The following is a 27,136-nucleotide window of genomic DNA, read 5'->3' as shown; positions in this document are numbered from 1 at the left end:
ATTTCCGGGTCAAAGGGTACGTTCGTCCATGTGGTGTCTCAGGTCAACTAACGCACCTGTTGACAATTTTAACGGTAGATTGAAAGCAACAATAGAGGCCAGACAACATTTTTTATGAGCCACATTTTTTGCTTTCTGCAGAAGGTGGAGGCGGTGGTAAATTTGAAAACCACCAGGGAAGAGTGAGTCAACTTTGCTGCGCGAAGTGGGGTAAAAAAATATTTGAAAATTCCCTCGCTTGCCGAAGGCCATGAATCAGAATCGATAACGGCGGTGTATTCTACCACGGAAGAGATAAGAATTTAGCCATGAAGAAAGTGTCTGCATTTTCCATGTTTCATGCCAAAGGGAAAAAGGTAAGATTCCAGCATTTGTTGCACTAACTACCTTTTTGTAATTTTCGTGACCGGCTGATGACACTTGACATGTATCATGTTTATTGTGTTACCCTTGTTCTTTGTAATCGTATTTATGTTTTTGGGCCAGCGTCCGATGTATGTCCTTACAAAGATTATCAGTTTTTGCTGAAGAAGCACTGAAATTTGACACTGTCAATATGTTATATGCATAAAAGGAACTCAATAGTTAAGTGTTCTGTCACTGTACATCATGTTTCATCTGCAGATAGTGGCCATGGTGTATAAGGAAAACCATTAATTGACATGCAACCAGAGCTTTTACAGAATATCTTCGGTCATTGTCTGCTGCATAATCTGTCTGTGACATCGAAGTACATTGAAGTGGTCTTTGTCGGCACATGTATATGTCAGGGTAGAGATTGGGATCTGGTACTATCGGAGATTCTACCAGTGGAGATTGCGATCAGAGTCTCTTCCAGTAGAGATTGCGATTGGAGTTTCTACTGGTAGAGTCTTCTGCTTAGAATGTAATTTTTATAATAATCTTCGTCAGGCCCTGCCCCCAAAGTATTATTACACTTCTCCATCTCTCCATAAATTTGTACAATTGTTGTCATCTTTATTGTTTGCCCACAGATCAATCAGAGTTTCTACCATTTGAATTGGAAATGTACTGGTAGAATCTCCGATTGTACCAGTAAAGACTCTGATTGCAATCTCTGCTAGTAGGATCGGAGATTCTACCAGTAGAGACTCCGATCGCAATCTCTACTGGTAGAATCTCCGATTTTACCAGATCGCAATCTCTACCCTGACATATATGTACCCCAGGTATATTTCAGCAAAGAGAAATAGAAAATAGTACCCAGAACACTAAATGGTGAACATATCCATATTAATCAATCTGAAACTGAAACTGGTTCATGTTGTCACGGTTGGAGCCCGTGTATCTGTTTATGGATAGTGCTGGCCATCGCAGAATAATACTTATGTGTGCTCCTTTTTAATAAAGCACACTTGATTTTCACACAAGAGAATGATTGTTTTGAAACTGAAGTGAAACAAGCATTTTATGTTCAATGTAAAGGAAACGGTTCCGTGCACTGTGCTGTGTGGAATGGATTCATGTTAGGGAACCATTCTGTCTTATAGAGATCAGGGTACACTGTATCCATACTATAGTACATGTCTGTAGTACCACTGCCGACAATGATCCATTCAGCTCCAATGACTCCCAGGTGTCCCTGACTGTTTTGCTTCCATATTCATCTGTGTTAAAGGGTGTAGAATACTAGAATGGATAAATTTATTTAATATATTGCCTGATGATGGAATAAAACATTCCTTGCATATTGCATACAGAGTTTGTAATGATGCTAAAGTACTGTCGGAAATAGAAAAAATTGGAGGGTGTCACATTTATACCTACAATTTATGTAGTTAATATGTGAAAGTGTGAAATATCTGTTAAACCAAGTTCGGCCTAAATACAGTCTCAGTGGCAGGGAGATAGGAAACATAAAAATAGGACTTTACCGGGGAGAGATTAGTGCAGAAATGAGCAATGCTGTCCAAAGCGTCTTATTTGGAACAGACCAAGGCTTTATGCAAATTAGTGTGCAATGATATTGTATTACAATGGACACTTTTTAAATGCCCATTTTGAAATTAGACTTAGCTTCATTATAAACGATAACTGACGTAAAAAATAATTACTTTAATACTGAAACTATTAAGGATGTAGCTACCATGGAATCTCACTATAACTAAAAAAGGAAACAGGCAGGAGGGGGTCGTCTCAAAAGTTTAACCAGGACGGGTGTCGCAGACGATGGTTGGGGTCGGGCTGGGGGATAGATATATCAGCTAAGATAAGATAATACTTTAGGGAAATTAAACTGGGGAAATAAACGGCATGTCATAGCAATTGACAAATAATATCCAGTCTTGTCGATCTTTTGGTGTTCATGCCACCTATATATTTGGAGACATTTAATCGATGGCTGATTTAAGATTTTCTGTTGGTATCATAGTCTTTTACATATCTCAACATAAACTTTATGAAAGAAAAACATGTACAAGACAAATGAAAAATCATAAAATATCTTTGAGATGACCAGTTGTGCCTGTAGGCAGCACATGCATTTCATGCCAGGTGAGTCGACGGTCTGTCGTCATACCTGGCTGAGCGACCTAATTGCAATCTATAGTCAGATATATTGTTTTCAGCAGCTATTCATATTTTTTCTAAGTTTTGCCCGATTTTATAAGTAAACATGCTGTTCTGGATATGCTAATATAAACATCCTGTTGAACACCCAGTTAGGCCGATGTGGGTTATTTCAACATATGCTATTTGCAACTGTGTAAATTTTAAGGATACAGAGGAACAGCCTGAAGACAGTTGTTTTTTCTATTTCCGACAGTACTTTAGTTTACAGTTGGTTTATTGATTGTCTGTATTACACAGCAACAAATGACAGCAGTGTTTTGTGTTCATTTATAATGTATACAGTAGAGGACTTGATATGTATGCGAGATGGTCCCCCCCGACTGCCTGATATACATTTTCCACATTTTACTGGACACAGGCTTTAAACTGGTTGCTAGTGATGGGAGTCACATAACATAGCTCTATTGATGCATCGTAGATTTACACCTGACAATATGCTATGTGATATGCCCACCCATGAATGTGATAAATCCATTTTTTAATTTTTTCAGATTCTATACAGATGTTCAAACTGTGATATTTGTGACATTTTGTTGTTATTTTGCATATGAATGTTCAAGCATCTTTTTGTTTGGTACCTGGTATATAAAGGAAATGAACCCCTGCCTCTCAAGTCATCAGAAGACCAGCATTGTCATGTTGAAAAGTCAAGGTGTCTCAGATACATTTGAAATCAAACAGTTAAACATAGTTAACTGTTAGCTTTGTTTTACATGTTTATAGAACTCGTCTGTTGCATGTGCAACTATATTTGATCCCAACATAGATGCTTTGATTCACTGTCACTGTGTAGTTTATTGCAGTCTGTGGCCTGGTTTGGTGTCCATGTGGCTATCATCAGCTTGTGTGTTGTGTTATCTAGTAACCATGATCACTGTTGCAGGCAAAGGGTGCATTAGAGGATGTGGAACCGAGCCCAGTGGTGAACGGTGATGAAGACAGGAAGATGTCACTAAGAAGAGCTGCGAGCACACCTGTTGCCCTCGACGAACAGAAGAAAGACAGCGCGCTACCAAGGGAAAAAAGTTCCTGGTATGTCAGCTCAGTTGCGCTCTCTTTCAAGACCCATGCCTCCTGTAACTTACTTCTTAAAGAAGTAATAAAATCATTACCTTTAAAGTTCTGTTTTAAGAGTTGCTTGGGACGGTGGGGTAGTCTAGTGGTTAAAGTGTTCGCTCATCCCGCTGGAGACCCAGGTTTGATTCCCTGCATGGGTACAATGTGTGAAGCCCATTTCTGGTGTCCCCGTACCGTGATATTGCTGGTATATTGCTAAAAGTGACATGAAAACATATTCTCCTATTCACTCACTCTAAAATTTAGTCATTTGAGTTATATAAATTCACAGCTGATATTTAAATGTATTTGTCATCATGTATCTTATTGGGTCTTTTCATACATAATGTTTATTTGTTTAGTCTCATACAACAAATAAAGAGATTGAATGTTAAAGTGTGGCCAAGTGGCTAAGTTGTCGAAGTAACTGCATTTCTGTGAGCACAGTTGTGACCATAAACTGGCCAGGATCCTATAAATGAGTTGAGCACAACCCTAACACAAGTTGTGACCTGTGTTTGGAAAGTCCGTCAGATATTCATATCAGTAACGTGGAAAGTCCTCAGTTGTACTGTAGATCCACTTCCGATACATCTACTGTGTGTATCTGTTGGCTGCATCCAGCTGTCACACGGGAAGACTGGCTTGGAATTTGTCTTCAGCATCCCATGCTTGTCGTATGAAGCGACTTATGGTACGGGTGATCATGTGCGGTGACTTTGTTGATGCTTGTCATCGTATCCTAATTCCGAAGATTGATGCCAATCATGCTAATGATAACAATCATTTGATTATCTGGTTCATATTTGATTATTTACAGACCACCATCATAAAGTTGGAGTATTGCCGTGTGTGGTGTTTAACAACAAACAAAAATAGACATAATCTGAATCATGAGTAGAGCACAGCTGTGGCCATAAAAGGAGCCAAGATACAATGATCATAAAATTAAAAATGAAAATTTCTAGATGTACTGGCATTGAAAGTGCCACGTGTGATTTCGTACCAAATATATTGATGTAGTGAAATGTAACCACATCAGTGTTAAACCCAACTCTCATTCACATGGTACAGCAACTGTTTGTTCTGCCAGAACAGTGTTAAAAACATCTGATATAAAATAGCGATAATATATCAAGGCAAACAATATTTTGGTTGCCTTAAATCATGCAGATTATATGTAGGTGTTTCACTGTCCGGCTTGCAGAGTAGATCACTCTAGACATCAATTCTTCTATTTCCAGAAAGTCCTGAAGGGTGGCAGTTTGAGGGGCAGTATTAGGTCCGCTAGCAAAAGAAGACCCTCCATTCTCCGTGACCAAGTGAATGACAGCCCCTATGTTGCCAACAACGACTGCTGTGAGCTGACGGCGATGAAACACAACATGCCCATCGCATTGGGGGGCAGCACTCTTAGCATTGACAGTATCGGCAGCATCAGTAGCAAGACAAAGAAAACTTCACCTGGTGAGACTCACCGTCATTATGTCACCATTCTCTTCATTCTGTCACTTTCAGTTTCACTCTCTTCATTGGCCCCCGCTGTAACGCGGAACGGGGGGCTATGTATTCAGCGGCATACGTCCATACGTACGGTCCCGATTCTTGTTAACGTGATATCTCATGAACTGTTGTACCCAATGTCTTCAAATTTGGTGACAGCCTACATTGGGGGATTACGCAGACACCAGTGTATTTAGGTGACCTTCACCTTATCTTCAAGGTCACCACGACACTTTGACCACTTTTCAAACTCTTGTTAACGTGATATCTCATGAACTCTTGTACCCAATGTCTTCAAATTTGGTGACAGCCTACATTGGGGGATTACCCAGACACCAGTTTATTTTGGAGACCTTGACCTTATCTTCAAGGTCACCACGACACTTTGAACACTTTTCAATCTTTTTAAACGCGATATCTCATAAAACATTGCACCCAATGTTTTCAGTTATGTCGACAGCCTACATTGGGTGATTATGCAGACACCAGTTATTTCAGGCATCTTGTATGTGACCAAAAAATAAAAAGTAGTAAATAGAGATATTCCATTCTTAAGCGGCAGGGTACATTGCCATATCAGTGGCAAACACTTGTTCTGTCAATATTGCTTGATTAACCAAAGGTTTGTTTACCAACAAACCTCAGACTTGCAAGTTGTTATAAGCTAGAAAAAATCAACATTTTCAGATAAAAGGAAAACCAAGTTCTATGGATAGTCAACTTCTTTATTGCAATGACTGCGACGTTTCGGTTCAGATACTATTATCAAGCAAGTGATACAAAGAGTTGAAGCAAGGAGAATATATACATAGGTGCAAGGTTGATGTACTTAGGATTGCTGACCGCCTCCATGGTGTAGTGGTTAGAACGTCCGCCCGGAGAGCGGAAGGTCGCTGGTTCGATCCCCGACCGCGTCATACCAAAAGACGTTAATATATGGTACTTGTTGGTCCCTGCCTGGCGCTCGGCATTAATGGGTACATCAAGGACTGGTCGGCTTGGAGTCAGTTTAATGTGTCTGAGTGGGGTATTCATGCTTCACTGTGGCATGGTATCTCAGTGAGCTAGCACTATAAAACCAGCTTCAGTCTGGGCTAGTACAAGCAGCCACACCTACACATACACACGCATGCACGTCGTCATATGAGCGAAATATTCTCAAGTACGACGTTAAACCCAATTTCACCTCACCTCACATTGGATTGCTAATAAGTGTTTTGAGTAGAGTAGGTTGATGCACAGAGTGATTGGTTGATGATAAGAGTCTCCACATTTGCAATGGATCTGGTAGACTAATCCCGAGGGGTTATCTTTTGTTGTTGATGGTGGTTGGTATGCCTCTGGCTTGGAGGAGGTTCTGGATGAACTGGCCTCTCTGGAATAGAATAGAATGTCTATCCCAGCTTGCTGCTGGATGAGTCTTACCTGGTTGCTGACTGTTGGGACATACAGGATACTTATTATGAAGGGTGCTGATTGCCGGTTCCTTTCCTGGGTTGAGGGTGGTTCTGATTATGTTGTTTGCTAACTTCTCCAGGTACTGGTTATAATGTACCCTCAGAACGTCGCATTCATTGCAATAAAGAAGTTGACTATCCATAGAATTTGGTTTTCCTTCATCTTCACAAATTCTAAAATGCCTCTCAAAGAAATTTTAAGATTGTTTTCAAAATCAAGTTTACAAGCCCCTTCCTCCTTATTGGTATGTTATCTGTACAATACATGCCAGCTCTTCATAGCCATAGCATTAGTTTCTACGTTTTCATTAGATTTCAATTAGCGGATGTTGATTCGACATATACTGCAGACATGGGTATGAATGTCAGCCTCTTATTAGGTCAAGGTCATCGCCCCTTGGCAAGGAAGTTGATAAAGGTGGAAACTGGATTTTGTACTCCCTTTTTATGCCCCCGCCATATATGGCTTGGGGCATATAGGGTTACCCTCCGTGTCCGTCTGAAAATGTAATGTACTCTATCCACTTCTCCACAAAAACAGAATTGAATGAACTTCTACATGTCTTTCGTAGGGACTCTAAAGGTGTGCATTTCATAATTTTTTATGCAATTTCTTATTTTGTCACTTTTACAGATGTTTGAACTTAGTTGAATTTTGTTCTATTCAGTCTGTTCGTTCCATCCAACAGGGGGTGTATGTTATCCAATTCTCCTCAAAAACTACTTTATGGAATTCATTTAGATTACACATGTGCTTTATAGGGACTCTAAAGGCATGCATCTCATATTTTGATTTTGTATTTTATTTATTTTTCCAATTTTAATGCCGTTTGAACTTACATAAATTTTGTTGAATTTCTCTCTGATGATAGTGAAATAGGGATTTAAGTCTATCCACTTCTCCACAAAGACTGCTCAACAGAATTGATTAGGCTTATACATGTGTGTCATTGGGACTCGAAAGGTGTGCATCTCATAGTTGCATAGATGTTTATTGAACTTCTTCGTAAATTTTGTTCAATTATTGATCTTTATATGTCTTCTGAATGTCAGCGGGGGCATCCGTGTCCCTGGACACAATGTTTTCTTGTCTCTGGTAGATTTGATCTGGGCAAATTCCTGACATTATTTTCATATAATGCATATTGGTCACAATGGCAGTAGCCTATGCTTACCTTCCTCACTCATGTGATGACTTCTTCGGAATGTATTCTTCTGTACTTCACATTTCAACCGTATCTATTTTGGTTTCAGAGAAAACCTCAACTGGTAAATCCAAAACCAGTACAGGACAGTTGCCAAAGCCAATGATTGCTTCTCCTGCTAAAGGTGTCAGTCTGCCACCTAAACCCCCAAAGCAAAACACCCAGGCAAAACAGGCGACAAAACGTAAAATGAGCTCCCCAGAACATGTAGAGAAAAAGAAAAAGAAAATGGCAAACCGTCTCATGGATTCTGCTGACACATCTCAAATCTCAGGAGTGACTGCATTGCCAGTAAGAAATGTCCTTATTCAGAATTGTATTCATCATGTTTAACTTGGTCGATAATCATTGTGTTCAAACTTTGGAATTCTCTAAGATTTGAGGTTTTGACAGGTACCAACCAACCTGTAAGGGGAAACCCAAACATGGTAAATAGTAACTTAATGGACCAAATGGTTAGGTACTAATAATACTATGTCTTCTATGTCTTCTTCTTCTTCTTCTTCTTCTTCTTCTTCTTCTTCTTGCATTCCTATCACATTAATTATTTTATGTGCAGCCTTAAACAACGAACAACAATCCAAACTTCTCCCCTCTATTTGCTTATTGATGTTTATTAGTACACATGACGACATGAGAAGTGTAAATTACTGTAATACCATTTTAAAGTTTACTGTTTGCAGAATGCCGAGGTATGCCTGACAAATGACAGAATGAAGGCATACAACTTCTGAAAATGATAAAGTCCTTAACTATAGTTTTACTATTGTTGTAGCTAAAATGGATGGAAAGTAAAAAAAAACTGGGATCAAGGTATAATCTGTAATAGCGCTAAGACTCTGTCAGTGACAATATATACCTTGATGCCAGTTCCTTGCATTACAACGAGCCCCTGTGATGTCCCCATCATTATGTCATACACCTGGGACATGTGATAGGCAGCTGTAGCGTAAACAACTCAACAGTGACACTGACCTGGAATCAGGAAATATTATAATTATAGTCAAATATGATGAATTGTGGTTTCTGAAAAGTAGGGAGCTCTTTCCTACCAAGAATGATGTTATAACTTTTAGTCTGCAGTTTGTGGGGGTCTTTCCTCAACTATCAGTTTCTGCTGTTTTGATGTAAACTCATTCATGTTCACTTAATGTAAGGTCAGATTACAGTGTCTTTCACTTTGTCAGGTAACTTTATCTGATATTTTATGAATCCATCCATAATAGATGTTAATAATAATTTATTATAAACAGCTTTACCATTCCTCTGTATTAAACTAATGACTTTTGATTTGAGGAAGAGTAATCCTTGAAAGCTTGGACATGGTGTATAGTATTCCTCCTTGATATGTTTGATGTAGATATGTCTTCCACTGCAGGAGAGTAATCCTTGAAAGCTTGGACATGGTGTATAGTATTCCCTGTTGTTTGATGTAGATATGTCTTCCACTGCAGGAGAGTAATCCTTGAAAGCTTGGACATGGTGTATAGTATTCCCTGTTGTTTGATGTAGATATGTCTTCCCTGAGGAGAGTTGTTTGATGTAGATATGTCTTCCACTGCAGGAGAGTAATCCTTGAAAGCTTGGACATGGTGTATAGTATTCCCTGTTGATATGTTTGATGTAGATATGTCTTCCACTGCAGGAGACCGATGGCAATGAGGACGAGGAACCTGTAGCACGGCGTGTGCCATACATGTACGACAGTGGCGAGCAGGCCAAGAAAACATTTGAATGTCTCATCCATCCCCTCACCACAGATAGGTTCTTCAGGTGAGATCCTCTTCCTGTGACTTCCAGATGTGACTAGTGGTCAGATGGAATATTGCCCCAGTTCGAATCCCTACATGGGCACAATGTGTGAAGCCCATTTCTGGTGTCCCCCGCCATGATGTTGCTGGAATATTGCTAAAAGCGGCGTAAAACCAAACTCAGTCAGTCAGTCAGATGGAATATTGCCCCCGTACCCCAGGGCTGCTTGTTCTGCTGTGTCATCATGCACAATCTGTATGACCCTTACCGTTACCATGAGTCAAAGAAAACAGGAGAGGGTGGTTGCAATGTATTATCTGGCTTGTTATTATGTTTTGCTCTCCAGATGAACGAGGCAATGTTAAACGCACAATTTCACACATTTTCGACAATTTTTTGGTCTATATAATACATATTGGGGCATATGCACTCGCGTCCTATTGATGCAATAAAAGACTTATTATCCCTTACAATTTGCCTGAAATCGATAATTGAAACTTTGAGGCGAACAGCTTTTAAACAGAAAACACTTGCCATATATATATATGGAATGTAAACAATTGCTCCGTACATCGAAAACTATCGAACATGGTGTTGTCGGTGTTTGCGGAACTGGTATCAATCATGATGTGTTTGTTTCTGCGCCAGACATTAGCATCTGCTTCAGTGGCTGAGTTCTGTCTTCAAAGGAGTAATAGGATATTCATAAAGAGCGCTCCAAGGGACATGACTTTATGGAGTTCACTTGAAATAATGTGCGGCTGGTAGAGGACGCGAGAGTCAATTTATTGCAATGTTACATTAATTCATGATTACACAATGCCATCTAGAAAGTGGTCAAATGTAACATGTTATATTTGGGATTACACTTACTTAGTAAGTACCGATTCTAGTACTTTTGTTGGGTTTAGTCCCATCCGGGATTGCTGAGTGTGGTGTAAAACTAAACTCACTCACGAACACACTCACTCATTCATGCCCTTCTAGTGTTGTATTGTGTCCCTCCTTGCGTCATGTATTGCATATTCTGGTATCATGTCCTTCACCATGTTCACACGGTTGTATCATGTACTTTGTATCGTGCCCTCATATTGTTGTATTGTTTTCATCACACGGTTGTATCATGTCCTTTGTATCGTGCCCTCATATTGTTGTATTGTTTTCATCACACGGTTGTATCATGTCCTTTGTATCGTGCCCTCATATTGTTGTATTGTTTTCATCACACGGTTGTATCATGTCCTTTGTATCATGCCCTTATAATGTTGTATTGTTTTCATCACACGGTTGTATCATGTCCTTTGTATCGTGCCCTCATATTGTTGTATTGTTTTCATCACACGGTTGTATTATGTCCTGCAGTGAGTTATGGGAGAGGAAGCCCCTGCTTGTGAAGCGCCACATTCCACATTATAATGACGGTTGGTTCACCACATCCGAACTTGACAGGATACTACGCGAGGTTAGTCAGTTTGTCTGGTGTTAGTGCAATTATTTTGTGCAGATTCCAGTGAACCTGATAAATGTGTACATCAAACAATGACGACCTTGGAAGGATAATTCTGCCATTTTGCTCAAAAAAACTTCATACAGAACCAAACCTGTTTATCCTAAAAAAATATTTGCACATGTTTTAAGTAGCTAGTATGAAGATGAGAAATATTTTCTTTACTTTATGGCTTTGGCATCATGTTTGTTTTATCAGTTGTTCGTATCAGTTTCTGTAAAAGACAGCATGTAGATGACATCAGTATCCTTGGAGACTTGAAGAAGTTGGCCGAGATCACTGATTGCTGGTGCATGTTAACATGATTGTAAGCGTGGTATGTGGGGACAGCGGACCAGGTGCTAGACTGGGGGAAGTTTTGTCATTCCTACAGACATTTTCATCAAAGTCACATCTATGAAACCTTTTCTCTTCTACAGGAAAATATCCAGTTTGGGGTGAATCTTGATGTGACAACTTTTGAAAAAGGTGTACGAGAAACACACAACATTTCAGGCCGAGCATATGCTCCAGTTGTGTGGGACTACTACCAGGTGAGTGACGTTGTCGTATAGATACAGTTCTATTCCACTCACTTGTTGATTGGAGTTACTATTATCTTTAGTTGACGCCTGTTTAATGATAGCTGTGTAAACCCACCCATTGTAATGACTCCTTTAACTATTGGAGCATTCTGAATTTGATAAACAGTTATTGAATTTAGGTTTAATACCACAGGGGCCACACAGCCACACTGTCAACTATTATTTTGTGCTTACTACGACATACCCCTGAAGGTCCGGGTTAGAATCGATCTTCAGTAACCCTTGTCGTAAGAGGCGTCTAACGGGATTGGTTGGTCAGGCTCGCTAACTTGGTTGACATATGTCATCATATCCCAAATACGTAGATCGAAGCTTATGCTGTTGATCACTGGATTGTCTGGTCCAGACTAGATTATTTACTGACCGGCGCCATAAGGCTGGAATATTGCTCAGTGTTAAAACTAAACTAACTCACTCACTCACTCACTCACTCACTCACTCACTCACTCACACACTGTGAAGATACTATTATTGACAGGCATCACAATGAGCAAGGTCACTTAAACTGGCTCCCTAGCGACCGTCGTGTTTCAGTCAGTTTATTACGAAGTGTGTGGATATGTGTGTCGGGATTATGGTATGAGTGTTATCTTGAGGTATGATGTCTCTGATATTGCAACTAACCAGCAGCTGCTGTTGTCTTCCAGAACGGGTGCTCTGTGAGGTTGTTAAATCCTCAGACTTACTCCCGAAATGTCTGGAAACTGTTGGCCATATTGCAGGAATACTTTGGTTGCTGTGTCGGTGCTAATGTGTGAGTATTGAATTATACAGGTGTTAGACAATATTGCTGGTGCAGTGGCTTCTACACTTGTCTCCTGAAATATTCCGTATTGTTCCAGGAGAAAATATCAAATCAGAAAGGCTGGGACTTTCAGCTGCTAAGGAGATCAATACTTTTCAGCTGCTTAGGCCTGTGGCAACTTAAAGATCAACTTCTCAGTTGCTCGACATTTGTGTTCACCTACAAAGTTGATGATCTCACTCTCAGTTCCATTTTATGGTTTGCCGAACATGCCTACTTATATTTCATTCCGATTATGACTGAAGCAGACACATGATCCTGGTACTAACAGAGATTTTCTACTCATTCTGAAACTTTTTACTGGGTGCAACACCATATAAAGATGATGCAAGAAATAGATTGTTCATTGTGTCTTCAGCATGCTCTGTTTCCATTGTAAATATAGTACCCTTTTATTTTGATTGACTAAACGCTAATTCTGGATGATAGCATAACATTCCTTGCTTTGTGTCAGGTATCTCACTCCACCAGGGACCCAGGGCTTTGCCCCACACTTTGATGACATAGAAGCCTTCATACTGCAGCTGGAGGGGAAGAAGCACTGGCGGCTTTACAGTCCCAGGTAACCATGGCTACATAGGTGGTAGAAGTACAGTTCCAGATAACTATGATAACTGAAGTGGTATAAACACCAATGGCTGCAGTCTCAGGTAACCATAGCAACTCAAGTGGTGAAAACATTGGCAACTCATCAGTCCCAGGAAACCACCGACACTTTGTCAGTCCAGATTACCATGGTTACACTATTAGACACTCTGGCACTTTAAGTGCATAGTAAGTCAGTGTAGAAATGTAGAAACTGTTGTCTGTAAGGTCAGTTGTATTCCTGAAATAAGTTGGTATTTACAGCCATGATCATGGCAATAGCTCCTAACATGTAGATCTATTAAAAATATTGCTTTAATTTTTTTTTATTACCTACGAGGGCGAACATATCGGGGTTCATATTTTTCATACGATGCTCTAGGGCAAAATATCACCTAGTCATGGTGACGTGATGTCATGAACAATGCTATGACGTCACGTTTCTTCTGTGACGTTGCGTTCTACAGGTGGCGACGGCGGGTAGACAGCCTATGTTTGAAAGTAGATTTGGGTTATTTTCCTCAATTTGAGGACTTCGGTAATAAACAGAATATTAAATTCATGCCCATATCAAACTATGTTTACAACACTCGTGCCTAAATATCGGTTTATCCCTCGCTCTCGCTCGGGAAATACCAACATTTAAGCACTCGTGTCATAAACATAGTATGACAAGGGCACTCATATAACATCCTCTATGTATTTTCAGAAACAAGTCTGAAGTACTGCCAAGGTTTTCAAGTGGTAAGTACTCAGATATCTACTCTGTCTGTGTTGAAAGATTTTAATGGATCAAGTACTGAAGACAGCAACAAAGGATGAGGATAATAGATGAGTTGTATAGATGCTGGTGACAGTGGTTAAATATAGTACACAGCCAACCATGTATAGTGAAAGACTCTTTCAGACATGATATCTTGTAAATCTAGTGATACTCCAATGCTTAAACATCGAGTAAGGTGGGTCGAAGGGTTAAGATGATCTCATGATAGTAGCAACACTAAGATAATCTGGACTCCCATACCTTAATATAGACTTCAAATTGCTATAGCACTGCGACAATTGTAAGTCTACATAATTTAACAAGACTTAAGATAGTTCTTTACCTCACATGGACTCTGAACATTGATGCAGTGTCTGCCTCTTGTAGCCAACCTGAAGGAGGAGGATGTGGGGGAACCCATCCTGGACGTGTTGCTGGAGGCAGGGGACATGCTGTACTTCCCCAGGGGCACCATACACCAGGTGGGTCAGGGGCATGGTACACCGGGTGGGTAGGGGCATGGTACCCAGGGTTGGTCAGGGGCATGGTACACCAGGTGGGTCAGGGGCATGGTACACCAGGTGGGTCAGGGGCATGGTACACCAGGTGGGTCAGGGGCACCGTACACCAGTTGGGTCAGGGGCATGGTACACCAGGTGGGTCAGGGGCATGGTACACGGGGTGGGTAGGGGCATGGTACACGGGGTGGGTCAGGGGCACCATACACCAGGTGGGTCAGGGGCACCATACACCAGGTGAGTCAGGGGCATGGTACACAGGGATGGTCAGGGGCACCATACACCGGGTGGGTCAGGGGCATGGTACACTGAGTGGGTCAGGGTCAGGGTACAGTGGGTGGGTCAGGGGCACCATAAACCGGGTGGGTCAGGGGGCAGGGTACCGGGTGGGTCAGGGCATGGTACACCGGGTGGGTCAGCATGGTACACGGGTGGGTCAGGCACCATACAGTGGGTGGGTCAGGGGCATTGTAACCAGGTGGGTCAGGGGCATGGTACACCGGCAGCAGCAGGTAACACCAGGTGGGTCAGGGGCACCATACACCAGGTGGGTCAGGGGCATGGTACACCAGGTGGGTCAGGGGCATGGTACACCAGGTGGGTCAGGGGCACCGTACACCAGGTGGGTCAGGGGCATGGTACACCAGGTGGGTCAGGGGCATGGTACACCAGGTGGGTAGGTGCACCATACACCAGGTGGGTCAGGGGCATGGTCACACCAGGTGGGTCAGGGGCATGGTACACCAGGTGGGTGGGAGCACTGTACACCAGGGTGGGTCAGGGGCATGGTACAGTGGGTGGGTCAGGGGCACCATACACCCAGGTGGGTCAGGGGCATGGTACACACCAGGTGGGCCAGGGGTCATGGTACACCAGGTGGATCACCATACACCAGGTGGGTTGGGGCACGGTACACCAGGTGGGTCAGGGGCACCGTACACCAGGTGGGTCAGGGGCACCATACACCAGGTGGGTCAGGGGCATGGTTTACAGTGGGTGGGTCAGGGGGCACCATACACCAGGTGGGTCAGGGGCACCAGCACACCAGGTGGGTCAGGGGCAGGGTACACCAGGTGGGTCAGGGTCAGGGTACACCAGGTGGGTCAGGGAGCAGGGTACACCAGGTGGGTCAGGGGCATGGTACACCAGGTGGGTCAGGGGCATGGTACACCAGGTGGGTCAGGGGCATGGTACACCAGGTGGGTCAGGGGCATGGTACACGGGTGGGTCAGGGGGCATGGTACACCAGGTGGGTCAGGGGCATGGTACACCAGGTGGGTCAGGGGCATGGTACACCAGGGGGTGGGTCAGGGGCATGGTACACCAGGTGGGTCAGGGGCATGGTACACCAGGTGGGTCAGGGGCACCATACACCAGGTGGGTCAGGGGCATGGTACACCAGGTGGGTCAGGGGCATGGTACACCAGGTGGGTCAGGGGCATGGTACACCAGGTGGGTCAGGGGCAGGGTACACCAGGTGGGTCAGGGGCATGGTACACCGGGTGGGTCAGGGGCATGGTACCCAGGGTGGGTCAGGGCACCATACACCAGGTGGGTCAGGGGGCATGGTACACCCGGGTGGGTCAGGGGCATGGTACACCCAGGTGGGTCAGGGGTGGGTACACCAGGTGGGTCAGGGGCAGGGTACACCAGGGTGGGTCAGGGGCACATGGTACACCAGGTGGGTCAGGGGCATGGTACACCGGGTGGGTCAGGGGCACCATACACCAGGTGGGTCAGGGGGCATGGTACACCAGGTGGGTCAGGGCATGGTACACCCAGGTGGGTCAGGGGCACCATACACCAGGTGGGTCAGGGCATGGTACACCAGGTGGGTCAGGGCATGGTACACCAGGTGGGTCAGGGCACCAGGCAGGAGGCACACCCAGGTGGAGTCAGGGGCACCAGTACACCAGGTGGGTCAGGGGCATGGTACACCAGGTGGGTCAGGGGCACCATACACCAGGTGGGTCAGGGGCAGGGTACACCAGGTGGGTCAGGGGCATGGTACACCAGGTGGGTCAGGGGCATGGTACACCAGGTGGGTCAGGGGCACGGTACACCAGGTGGGTCAGGGGCATGGTACACCAGGTGGGTCAGGGGCACCATACACCAGGTGGGTCAGGGGCACCGGTACACCAGGTGGGTCAGGGGCATGGTACACCAGGTGGGTCAGGGGCATGGTACACCAGGTGGGTCAGGGGCATGAGATGCACTATGTGGGTCAGGGGCATGGTACACCCGGGTGGGTCAGGGCAGGGTACACCAGGTGGGTCAGGAGTCACCCAGGTGGGTCAGGGGGGTAAACCAGGTGGGTCACAGGGTACCAGGTGGGTCAGGGCATGGTACACCATACACCAGGTGGGTCAGGGGCACCATACACCAGGTGGGTCAGGGGCATGAGTACACCAGGTGGGTCAGGGTCACCATACACCATGTGGGTCAGGGGCATGGTACACCAGGTGGGTCAGGGGCACCATACACCAGGTGGGTGGGTGGGGGCATGGTACACCAGGTGGGTCAGGGGCATGGTACACCAGGTGGGTCAGGGGCATGGTACACCGGGTGGGTCAGGGGCATGAGTACACAGGTGGGTGGGGGCACCATACACCAGGGTGGGTCAGGGCCATACACCAGGTGGGTCAGGGGCATGGTACACCAGGTGGGTCAGGGGCATGGTACACCAGGTGGGTCAGGGGCATGGTACACCAGGTGGGTCAGGGGCATGGTACACCAGGTGGGTCAGGGGCACCATACATCAGGTGGGTCAGGGTCAGGGTGCACCAGGTGGGTCAGATGCAGGTACACCAGTTGGGTCAGGGGCACCCTGCCACCAGGTGGGTCGGTACCAGGTGGGTCAGGGGCACCATACACCAGGTGGGTCAGGGGCGTGTACCAGTTGGGTCAGGGGCACACACGTACACCAGGGTCAGGATGGCACCATACACCCAGGTGGGTCAGGGGCCACGATACACCAGGTGAGTCAGGGCACCACTCCCCAGGTGGGTCAGGGGCAAGGTACACCTGGTGGGTCAGGGGCATGGTACACCAGGTGGGTCAGGGACATGGTACACCAGGTGGGTCAGGGGCAGGGTACACTAGGTGGATCAGGGGGTACACCAGGTGGGTCAGAGTCATCACACACCAGGTGGGTCAGGGGCATGGTACACCAGGTGGGTCAGGGTCATCATACACCCAGGTGGGTACATGGTTTCCAGGTGGGTCAGGGGCACCATACACCAGGTGGGTCAGGGGCAGGGTACACCAGGTGGGTCAGGGGCACCATACACCAGGTGGGTCAGGGTCATAGTACACCAGGTAAGGTCCTGGAGTCACCATACACCAGGTGGGTCAGGGGGTAAACCAGGTGGGTCAGGGGCATGGTACACCAGGGTGTCAGGGAGCACCATACACCAGGTGGGTCAGGGTCAGGAGTACACCAGGTGGGTCAGGGCACCATACACCAGGTGGGTCAGGGGCGCGGTACACCAGGTGGAGTCAGGGGGCATGGTACACCAGGTGGGTCAGGGGCACCATGCACCAGGTGGGTCAGGGGCATGGTACACCAGGTTGTGTCCAGGGCCGCGCGGTACACCAGTGGGTCAGGGGCACCATACCAGGTGGATCCAGTACACCAGGAGTGGGTGGGTCAGGTGGGTCAGGGTCACCATACACCAGGTGGGTCAGGGACATGGTAAAAACCAGGTGGGTCAGGGGCATGGTACACCAGGTGGGTCAGGGGCATGGTACACCAGGTGGGTCAGTGGCAGGGGTACACTATGTGGGTCAGGGCATGGTACACGGGTGGGTCAGGGGCATGGTACACGGGTGGGTAGGGAGCATGGTACCCAGGGTGGGTCAGGGGCATGGTACACCCGAGGTGGGTCAGGGCATGGTACACGGGTGGAGTCAGGGGCACCACGGGTCACACGGGTGGAGTCAGGGGCAGTGAGGTACACCAGGTGGTCCAGTCAGGGTCACCATACACCAGGTGGGTCAGGGGCAAGATTAAACCCAGGTGGGTCAGGGTCACCCATACACCAAGGTTGGTCAGGGTCAGGAGGTACACCAGGTGGGTCAGGGTCAGGAGTTTTACACCAGGTGGGTCAGGGGCATGATACACCGTCCAGGTGGATGTTTCGGTCAGGACTGAATGAACGTTGCTGGGGTTGGCGGAGCAGGACTGGAATCGACATGAACTTCGCTCGCTGCTGGTGCGTATATTGGTTTTGGGTTTAAAGTGGGTCATTCGACTGAACTATCGGGACATTGGTCCATTAGGCTGGCAGATGAACGAACCGGGATGAAACAATTACTGAAACGAACTCGCCGTTTCGACTGCCATTGGGCACGCAAACAGTGTCTGGTATATGGATGAATGATTGCGACTGGGAACGTATCATCCATATTCCTGGATTCGCATGCGAATTTACCGGAACCGTTCGCCGATTGATACCATTGCATTCGCCTGTCCATTGGTTCATCTCGAACAATCCTCCACTTCGTCGGGATATCTTCACGCATCTCGACGAACCTCGTGCCATCGTCTCATACCTGGATGCATCAGGTTTACGGCGATGCGCATCACCGGTAGAACGCTCAAATCTGGCTGGAATTGAAGCGTTCATCGCTGGCGCTCGCTTGCCCAAATTCAACATGGACTGAAACAGCAACTGGTAGAGAACCGTGGGCAGGAAAGTTCACTATATCGACAATTTTCGGAATCATCGTATACGCGTAACTGCCTAAGATCTGGAAATTATGCGTTTTAACCTTGCAAACTAAGAACGCTATCGCTGACGCGACAAACTGGATACCAACGAGCGGCTGGGATAAATAGCGAACTCTGGAACAATAAGACGGAACCAACAAAATCATAATAGAACGAACCATGGACATCCGGTATGAAAATAGCGGAATATCAGGAACCATTCGATTCTACTCAAACTACTTCAGGAACACAGAACACTCATAAACCGTAACAGAGACATAGCGGTAGCCATCGACAGCTTTCCGGCTGAAAACGCCGAGGGATAAACCATGAATATGGGTTCACGAAGGACTGCGAAATTTCGCCGATGGCAAACTCGATCAAGAACTGGGGCCATGGTAAACAGGAATCGATGGTGCGTACGGCGAAGAATATATGCAAAATTTCGCTTCGGCGTACTCACGGTGGCTGCACGCAATGGACATTCAAAACAGAAAGAACGGAATAACGCGAAGATGAAGAACGAACACGGAATGCATTTTCTTCGCCAGCAACGCCGAGGGCATTCCTTTTCGGCACCTGCTGGTGGGTAACCCATGAGGAATTTTATCGACTGGTATCGCAGCGAACGTGCTCACCCACTGGGGCTTTCTTCATTACCGAACTTTGGAGTATACTGGTTGTGCAAAACGCGTTATCCATCATTCAGGACTCAGGACTGCCGCGATGCTGCTCCTCACCGAAAACACCATTTCAATTCGCGGTTTTCCCGCAGCGTGAAGCTACTCTTTCGCTGGCTGGTATGCTTTCCTCTGGAAATCCAAAATATTTGACTGGACTGAACTCTGCGGGGAACGGCAAAAGACGATAAATGATTTTCGAACCGCCAGCGAACGGAATGATATCACGATAATATACGCCGGAGATCACAGAAGGGTGACAAAACATAATATTGCCCCTTGACCCATCCGTCATGTATAAGCTAACAAACTTTTGACATGACAAAACATAATATTGCCCCTTGACCCATCTGGACATGACAAAACATAATATTGCCCCCTTGACCCATCTGTCATGTGAAAGCTAACAAACTTTTGACATGACAAAACATAATATTGCCCCCTTGACCCATCTGTCATGTGAAAGCTAACAAACATTTGACATGACAAAACATAATATTGCCCCCCTTGACCCATCTGTCATGTGAAAGCTAACAAACATTTGACATGACAAAACATAATATTGCCCCTTGACCCATCTGTCATGTGAAAGCTAACAAACATTTGACATGACAAAACATAATATTGCCCCTTGACCCATCTGTCATGTATAAGCTAACAAACATTTGACATGACAAAACATAATATTGCCCCCTTGACCCATCTGTCATGTGAAAGCTAACAAACTTTTGACATGACAAAACATAATATTGATCCATCTGTCATGTATAAGCTAACAAACATTTGACATGACAAAACATAATATTGTCCCCTTGACCCATCTGTCATGTGAAAGCTAACAAACATTTGACATGACAAAACATAATATTGCCCCCTTGACCCATCTGTCATGTATAAGCTAACCAACATTTGACATGACAAAACATAATATTGCCCCCTTGACTCATCTGTCATGTGAAAGCTAACAAACATTTGACATGACAAAACATAATATTGCCCCCTTGACCCATCCGTCATGTATAAGCTAACAAACTTTTGACATGACAAAACATAATATTGCCCCCTTGACCCATCTGTCATGTATAAGCTAACAAACATTTGACATGACAAAACATAATATTGCCCCCTTGACCCATCTGTCATGTGAAAGCTAACAAACTTTTGACATGACAAAACATAATATTGCCCCCTTGACCCATCTGTCATGTATAAGCTAACAAACTTTTGACATGACAAAACATAATATTGCCCCCTTGACCCATCTGTCATGTATAAGCTAACAAACTTTTGACATGACAAAACATAATATTGCCCCCTTGACCCATCCGTCATGTATAAGCTAACAAACTTTTGACATGACAAAACATAATATTGCCCCTTGACCCATCTGTCATGTATAAGCTAACAAACTTTTGACATGACAAAACATAATATTGCCCCTTGACCCATCTGTCATGTATAAGCTAACCAACTTTTGACATGACAAAACATAATATTGCCCCTTGACCCATCCGTCATGTGAAAGCTAACAAACTTTTGACATGACAAAACATAATATTGCCCCTTGACATCCATCTGTCATGTGAAAGCTAACAAACATTTGACATGACAAAACATAATATTGCCCCCTTGACCCATCTGTCATGTGAAAGCTAACAAACATTTGACATGACAAAACATAACATTGCCCCCTTGACCCATCTGTCATGTGAAAGCTAACAAACTTTTGACATGACAAAACATAATATTGCCCCCTTGACCCATCTGTCATGTATAAGCTAACAAACTTTTGACATGACAAAACATAATATTGCCCCCTTGACCCATCCGTCATGTTGACTATAATAGATCACCACCATTGGAGACCAGCTCTCAGAGTTCGCCAAGCCAATATCTTGAAAACTGATGATAACTACCGTATTGACTTGTGACACTGAGATGGTCAGTTGTTGGTCCTTGTGTCATTGTATCCCACTTGTAGCTCCTCTGGTCTGGTTTCAGTGTTTGATGGGTCTGTAATTACATACAGACTTCCTTACCATGACCATGATACAATAACACTTTTAGTGTTACGGCCCCAAACCTGTCCTTCCATACAAATATTATTAGCACAAAAGACATGTTTTAGGTGTGGGACTGTTGGTGAAGTTGTCATTATGCTATGATGATGAAACTCCTTTCATTTGCTTACAAACATTAACTTAAATACAACTTTGTTTGGTTTCACCCCTGACATTCTGTCAACATGTATTGTGAAACACGAGTTCTCTTGGCAGAGGAAAAGGCGTGCAGCATCCATGGAACTGGCGAGCGATGGGACAAGGGGCAGCAGCGTGTCGTGTGTACCGTGGAGCTTGACCCTGATACACACATCAAGATCATTCGCAGAGGCGTCATCAGGTCAGATTCCATTTACAGATGTAGTTCATGATAGTGTTGATTAGTTCATGATAGTGTTGATTAGTTCATGATAGTGTTGATTAGTTCATGATGGTGTGGATTAGTTCATGATAGTATGAATTAGTTCATGATAGTGTGGATTAGTTCATGATAGTGTTGATTAGTTCATGATAGTGTTGATTAGTTCATGATAGTGTTGATTAGTTCATGATTAGTTCATGATAGTGTGGATTAGTTCATGATAGTGTGGATTAGTTCATGATAGTGTGGATTAGTTCATGATAGTGTGGATTAGTTCATGATAGTGTGGATTTGTCCTTGGGCAGCGGGGCTGAGTAAATGTTTCTGATGTCTTTGCTTCTTCGCTAATGGAGAAACCTTTGTTTTAATGTCCAACAGTGATGGGGTAGCCTAGTGGTTGAAATGTTCGCTCATGATGCCGAAGACGTGGGTTCAATTCCCGACATGGGTACAATGAGTGAAGTCAATTTCTGGTGTCCTCCGCCTTGATATTGCTGGAATATTGCTAAAAGCAGTGTAAGACTAAACTCACTCACTCACTAACTCTCATTGTATTTTGGGCCTGTGTTTGAATCTACCATAACAGATCAGTCCTTGATATGTTGTGTTTTACATTGAAGACTGGTGACAGAAGAGGACCAGGTTCGAATCTACCACTGCCTTGAAAACAGCCGTGTCTACCATGGAAACGAGCCACAGTTCATAGAGATTCTTGCAGAGGTAATGTTGATGAAGTGGAATATGCAGTACTTGGATGTCTGAATGTGGGCAGTACTTGGAAGGCTGAATGTGGGCAGTACTTGGATGTCTGAATGTGGGCAGTACTTGGATGGCTGAATGTGGGCAGTACTTGGAGGTGTGAATGTGGGCAGTACTTGGAAGGCTGAATGTGGGCAGTACTTGGAAGGCTGAATGTGTGAATGAATGGGCAGTACTTGGATGGCTGAATGTGGGCAGTACTTGGAAGGCTGAATGTGGGCAGTCCTTGGAAGGCTGAATGTGGGCAGTACTTGAATGGCTGAATGTGGGCAGTACTTGGATGGCTGAATGTGGGCAGTACTTGGATGGCTGAATGTGGGCAGTACTTGGAGGTGTGAATGTGGGCAGTACTTGGATGGCTGAATGTGGGCAGTACTTGGAGGTGTGAATGTGGGCAGTACTTGGAATGCTGAATGTGGGCAGTACTTGAATGGCTGAATGTGGGCAGTACTTGGATAGCTGAATGTGGGCAGTACTTGGAGGTGTGAATGTGGGCAGTACTTGGAAGGCTGAATGTGGGCAGTCCTTGGAAGGCTGAATGTGGGCAGTACTTGAATGGCTGAATGTGGGCAGTACTTGGAGGTGTGAATGTGGGCAGTACTTGAATGGCTGAATGTGGGCAGTACTTGGAGGTGTGAATGTGGGCAGTACTTGGAGGTGTGAATGTGGGCAGTACTTGAATGGCTGAATGTGGGCAGTACTTGAATGGCTGAATGTGGGCAGTACTTGGAGGTGTGAATGTGGGCAGTACTTGGATGGCTGAATGTGGGCAGTACATGGAGGTGTGAATGTGGGCAGTACAGGTGCTGTATTTGGATTGTTCAATGTTGACACAACTTGAATAGTTGAATGTGAGTACACCTATTTATGAAAATTGATCAGTTTATTCAATTTTAAGATATTTTCTTTCATTACAAGGCTGCCCCAGCGGTGGAATACCTCATCCATGCATATCCCGAATATATCGCCATCGACAGTCTACCGCTCGACAACCTTCAGGACCGAGTATGTTCCCTTTTTTGTTTCAGCAAAGCACTAATCACTGAATAGTATGTACTTTAGGAATTTAGGTGATTGAATTTGGATTGATTGGATACCAATTTTCATCTGGTAGAATATTTTCTTTGTAATAAAAATGAGTTTATGATAGTGATAATAGTAGACAGTATACAGCACCCTGTCCCCATGCACTTGTGCATGCTCAAAGCACTAAGACATGATTACCACGGTTAACCCAAGGTGCCTGTCAGGTGCTAGGAGGTTAACAGTCATATGACTTATGCCACGGGGTACTCATTCACTGCTGGCTGAACACAGGCAGCTCTTGCCTAAGGTGAGACCACGTATCACAAGTGTTTCATTGGGTTGTAGGAAAAAATATCATAGGAAAAAAGTCACAAGCTGCCAAACATGGTCGTCAAAGACTCTCCGTGGCCAACATTGTTTATATTCAACTGATTTGTGACGTTGGCTCTGTTCACAAGACCCACACACCACCACACAGTTTAGGCCTACATGTATTATTCTAACATTTCTGGAACAAAGATGTCCTTGATTAATGCTTGTCATGACGTAATATTTAACTGATATATAGACCACAGTCACCATGTTGGCTTGTTGACATTGCTGACAACATCCAGTTTCACAGCCACCATTCCCATTCCAGGACATATGATGTACTGACCACATCTGGAGGTGTATCTGCCGTTACTGACAGTTTGTGTTACTTCCAGATTGACATTGCCCGGGACCTGTATGAGAGAGGCCTACTGATCACTGGCGACCCGCTGGAACCTCTATATGAAGAGAGTGAGGGGGAGCAGAGCTAGCTTGCAGCAGCATCACCAACATCAGCAGCAGCACCAACAACATCACCACCCCCATCACCACCAACAACAACAACTTCAGCAACCCCACCACCAACAACGACTACATAATCATCAGCAGCAACAGCAGGAGGAAGAGGAATCATATACTGAACTTATGATGCAACCATTCATTAGGGGGTCTTCATATTTTACCTGTATATTCAATATGCAACATGTCATGATGTGGTTGAATCTCATCTATTTTTAGATGTAATTCAAGTTTACATTTTTTAATTATCTGCTGATTCAGACATACAAATGGCATTCAAATAGTATATACCCAGAGTCCAAGATTGAACCGGCATATGAATGCTATTTTAGGTCAATTAATAGTCAGCTGTTGGATTCCGTTTGTCTGAAAATAAGCAGATATTCTATTCTCTCCATGTCTACAGGCCATTACAGTATTATGCTGCCATGTGTCGTAACAACTTCACTTCCTTCACCAGATAACCCGCGACTAGCTTCAACTGAATATTGAACTCTTGGGGAATCTATCCATTTGTGGTGTTAAACATGACCATGACAATAGGAGTGCTTGTTTTCTTCCCATGTCTGGTCGTGACGCATACACAACTAAACTGCAATGGGCTGTGGACTAGTTGCTTGTCGAGTAGGTTGCAGAGTGGTAATGCCACAGTCAGTAGGATATCTGCCCAGCGGACATGATACTGGAACCATGGTGTATGGATACATGTAGGAGTAATGGTGGACACAACATGGAAGACCTGCCAAGAAAACCAGCAGGAAGCTCACAGACTATGAAGTGGTCACATGCTGTGTAGTGTACTGTCACACTTTACATTGAAATGTGGGGCAGTGGGGTAGCCTAGTGGCCAAAGCGTTCGCTCATCACACCAAAGACCCGGGTTTGACTTCCTATTCTAATGGGTACAATGGGTGAAGCCCATCCCTGGTGTCCCCAGCCGTGATATTGGTGGAATATTGCTGAAAGTGACATATTTTATCCTTGTTGAGTCCACCCACTGGCCTGTGCTATTACCATGGTAACAGTGTAAATGATTCCATCTATAGAGACAGATGGTAATGCAACAGTTTACAGATGTCTTCAGCGTTACTCTGTATGTAGTTGGGTGTATGGTCATGATAATGTATATAAGTTTCTGTTGTACATGTGTAACATCCCTCACTATATGATGGAGACCTGAAATTGTATCTGATGTGCTGACAGTTGCAGCTCATCGTTTACAGCAGATAATCTGCACGTACACATCTAATGTATATTTAATTTGCTTTCTCACTCTTTCATGCTAAGTATGTTTCCATGCTGGTTGGGGCGGGTCTTGTTGGCTTCTTATCAGTATTATTTTTAGCAGCAGGTATGAAGGAGAAAGTGGACCTTTATCTCTGTCATTAGAAGCATGTTCATGTGTAATGGCACTGCTTGTGCTAGGCAGTTAGGTTCAGTCACACTTACATTTGTTGCTGCATATGTTACCATGGTTACAGAGTTTCTTCATCAAGTGTGGCTTCATGAAATTATTGTATTCTTATGCATCACGTCGCTGCACTGTATGCTGGTGATATGTGAATTTGCATCACATTTCCTGAAAAGTTACAACTCCTAGCTTTTAGCAAGTAGTAAATGTGTGGTTAGCCAGGGGCTTACCTGGTCTGTCTGTCATCAAACATAACTGCTCAATATATACACTAGAATATAATATATTTGCCAGATATGAAACACCTTTATATAGTGTTATTTATTACAAGGAAATCTCCACATTGTGATGTTGATGTATGCTTTCCTTCATGATCTGCAAGAAGAATAGCTGTTTGGTTATGGCAAGAGCTTGTGTTTGCTACAGCTGTCTTGCACCTATACAAACCGACATGTTAGATGTAGCCAATAAACTCTCTCGGTGACAGATGTCATTATGATCTAACTCCCTGGGAAAGACAAACATATTAACATATGGTCCTGAGATTGATAGAATTCTCAATTCATGATCCCTGGACAATCAGAAAATAGTATACTACTCACACTTTGCTAAGGATCACCAAAATTCACAGCTTTACTTAAACGTAGATTCATAGTTTGAAATTGTATCCATTTCAAACTGGATAAATGTTAATATGGTAACCCCTCTTTAGGCAAATAGTCACTTTAATCTAACCATATGCACTTGATACATGACTGACCTTTAAAATGGTTTTCATGGCACCAATCAACCATTTTGCAAATCATGGAACGAGTCAACAACACCTGTCAATAGCAGGTATGGGATCCAAAAGATGCAATGACATACTGAAACCTAGGATCCATGCTTACAATAAGCTTAGATAATTAAACCAAATTTGACCCCACATCATAGTTTTTCTGTTGAATCCATGATTTGATCCTTAGCAAAG

At 44.4% G+C, this 27,136-nt stretch overlaps 1 protein-coding gene across 1 annotated transcript; it reads left to right on the top strand.

The window, feature by feature from the left end:
* The first annotated feature begins 14 nt into the window (after nucleotides 1-14).
* LOC124285197 (bifunctional lysine-specific demethylase and histidyl-hydroxylase NO66-like) lies at nucleotides 15-26,867 on the top strand. The gene is made up of 15 exons (XM_046721384.1): nucleotides 15-356; nucleotides 3,476-3,624; nucleotides 4,893-5,115; nucleotides 7,863-8,104; nucleotides 9,459-9,586; nucleotides 10,928-11,027; nucleotides 11,492-11,605; nucleotides 12,304-12,410; nucleotides 12,916-13,023; nucleotides 13,756-13,790; nucleotides 14,197-14,307; nucleotides 21,983-22,118; nucleotides 22,760-22,859; nucleotides 23,817-23,903; nucleotides 24,632-26,867. Exons 3-15 carry the CDS (start codon nucleotides 5,022-5,024, stop codon nucleotides 24,725-24,727), a joined length of 1,458 nt encoding a protein of 485 aa, XP_046577340.1. The 5' UTR covers nucleotides 15-356; nucleotides 3,476-3,624; nucleotides 4,893-5,021; the 3' UTR covers nucleotides 24,728-26,867.
* Nucleotides 26,868-27,136: the final 269 nt, after the last annotated feature.

This window comes from Haliotis rubra, unplaced genomic scaffold (assembly GCF_003918875.1).
Source record: "Haliotis rubra isolate DU_JTF1 unplaced genomic scaffold, ASM391887v1 Scf354, whole genome shotgun sequence".
Lineage (NCBI taxonomy): Eukaryota > Metazoa > Mollusca > Gastropoda > Lepetellida > Haliotidae > Haliotis > Haliotis rubra.
This window is presented reverse-complemented; position numbering and strand designations above follow the sequence as displayed.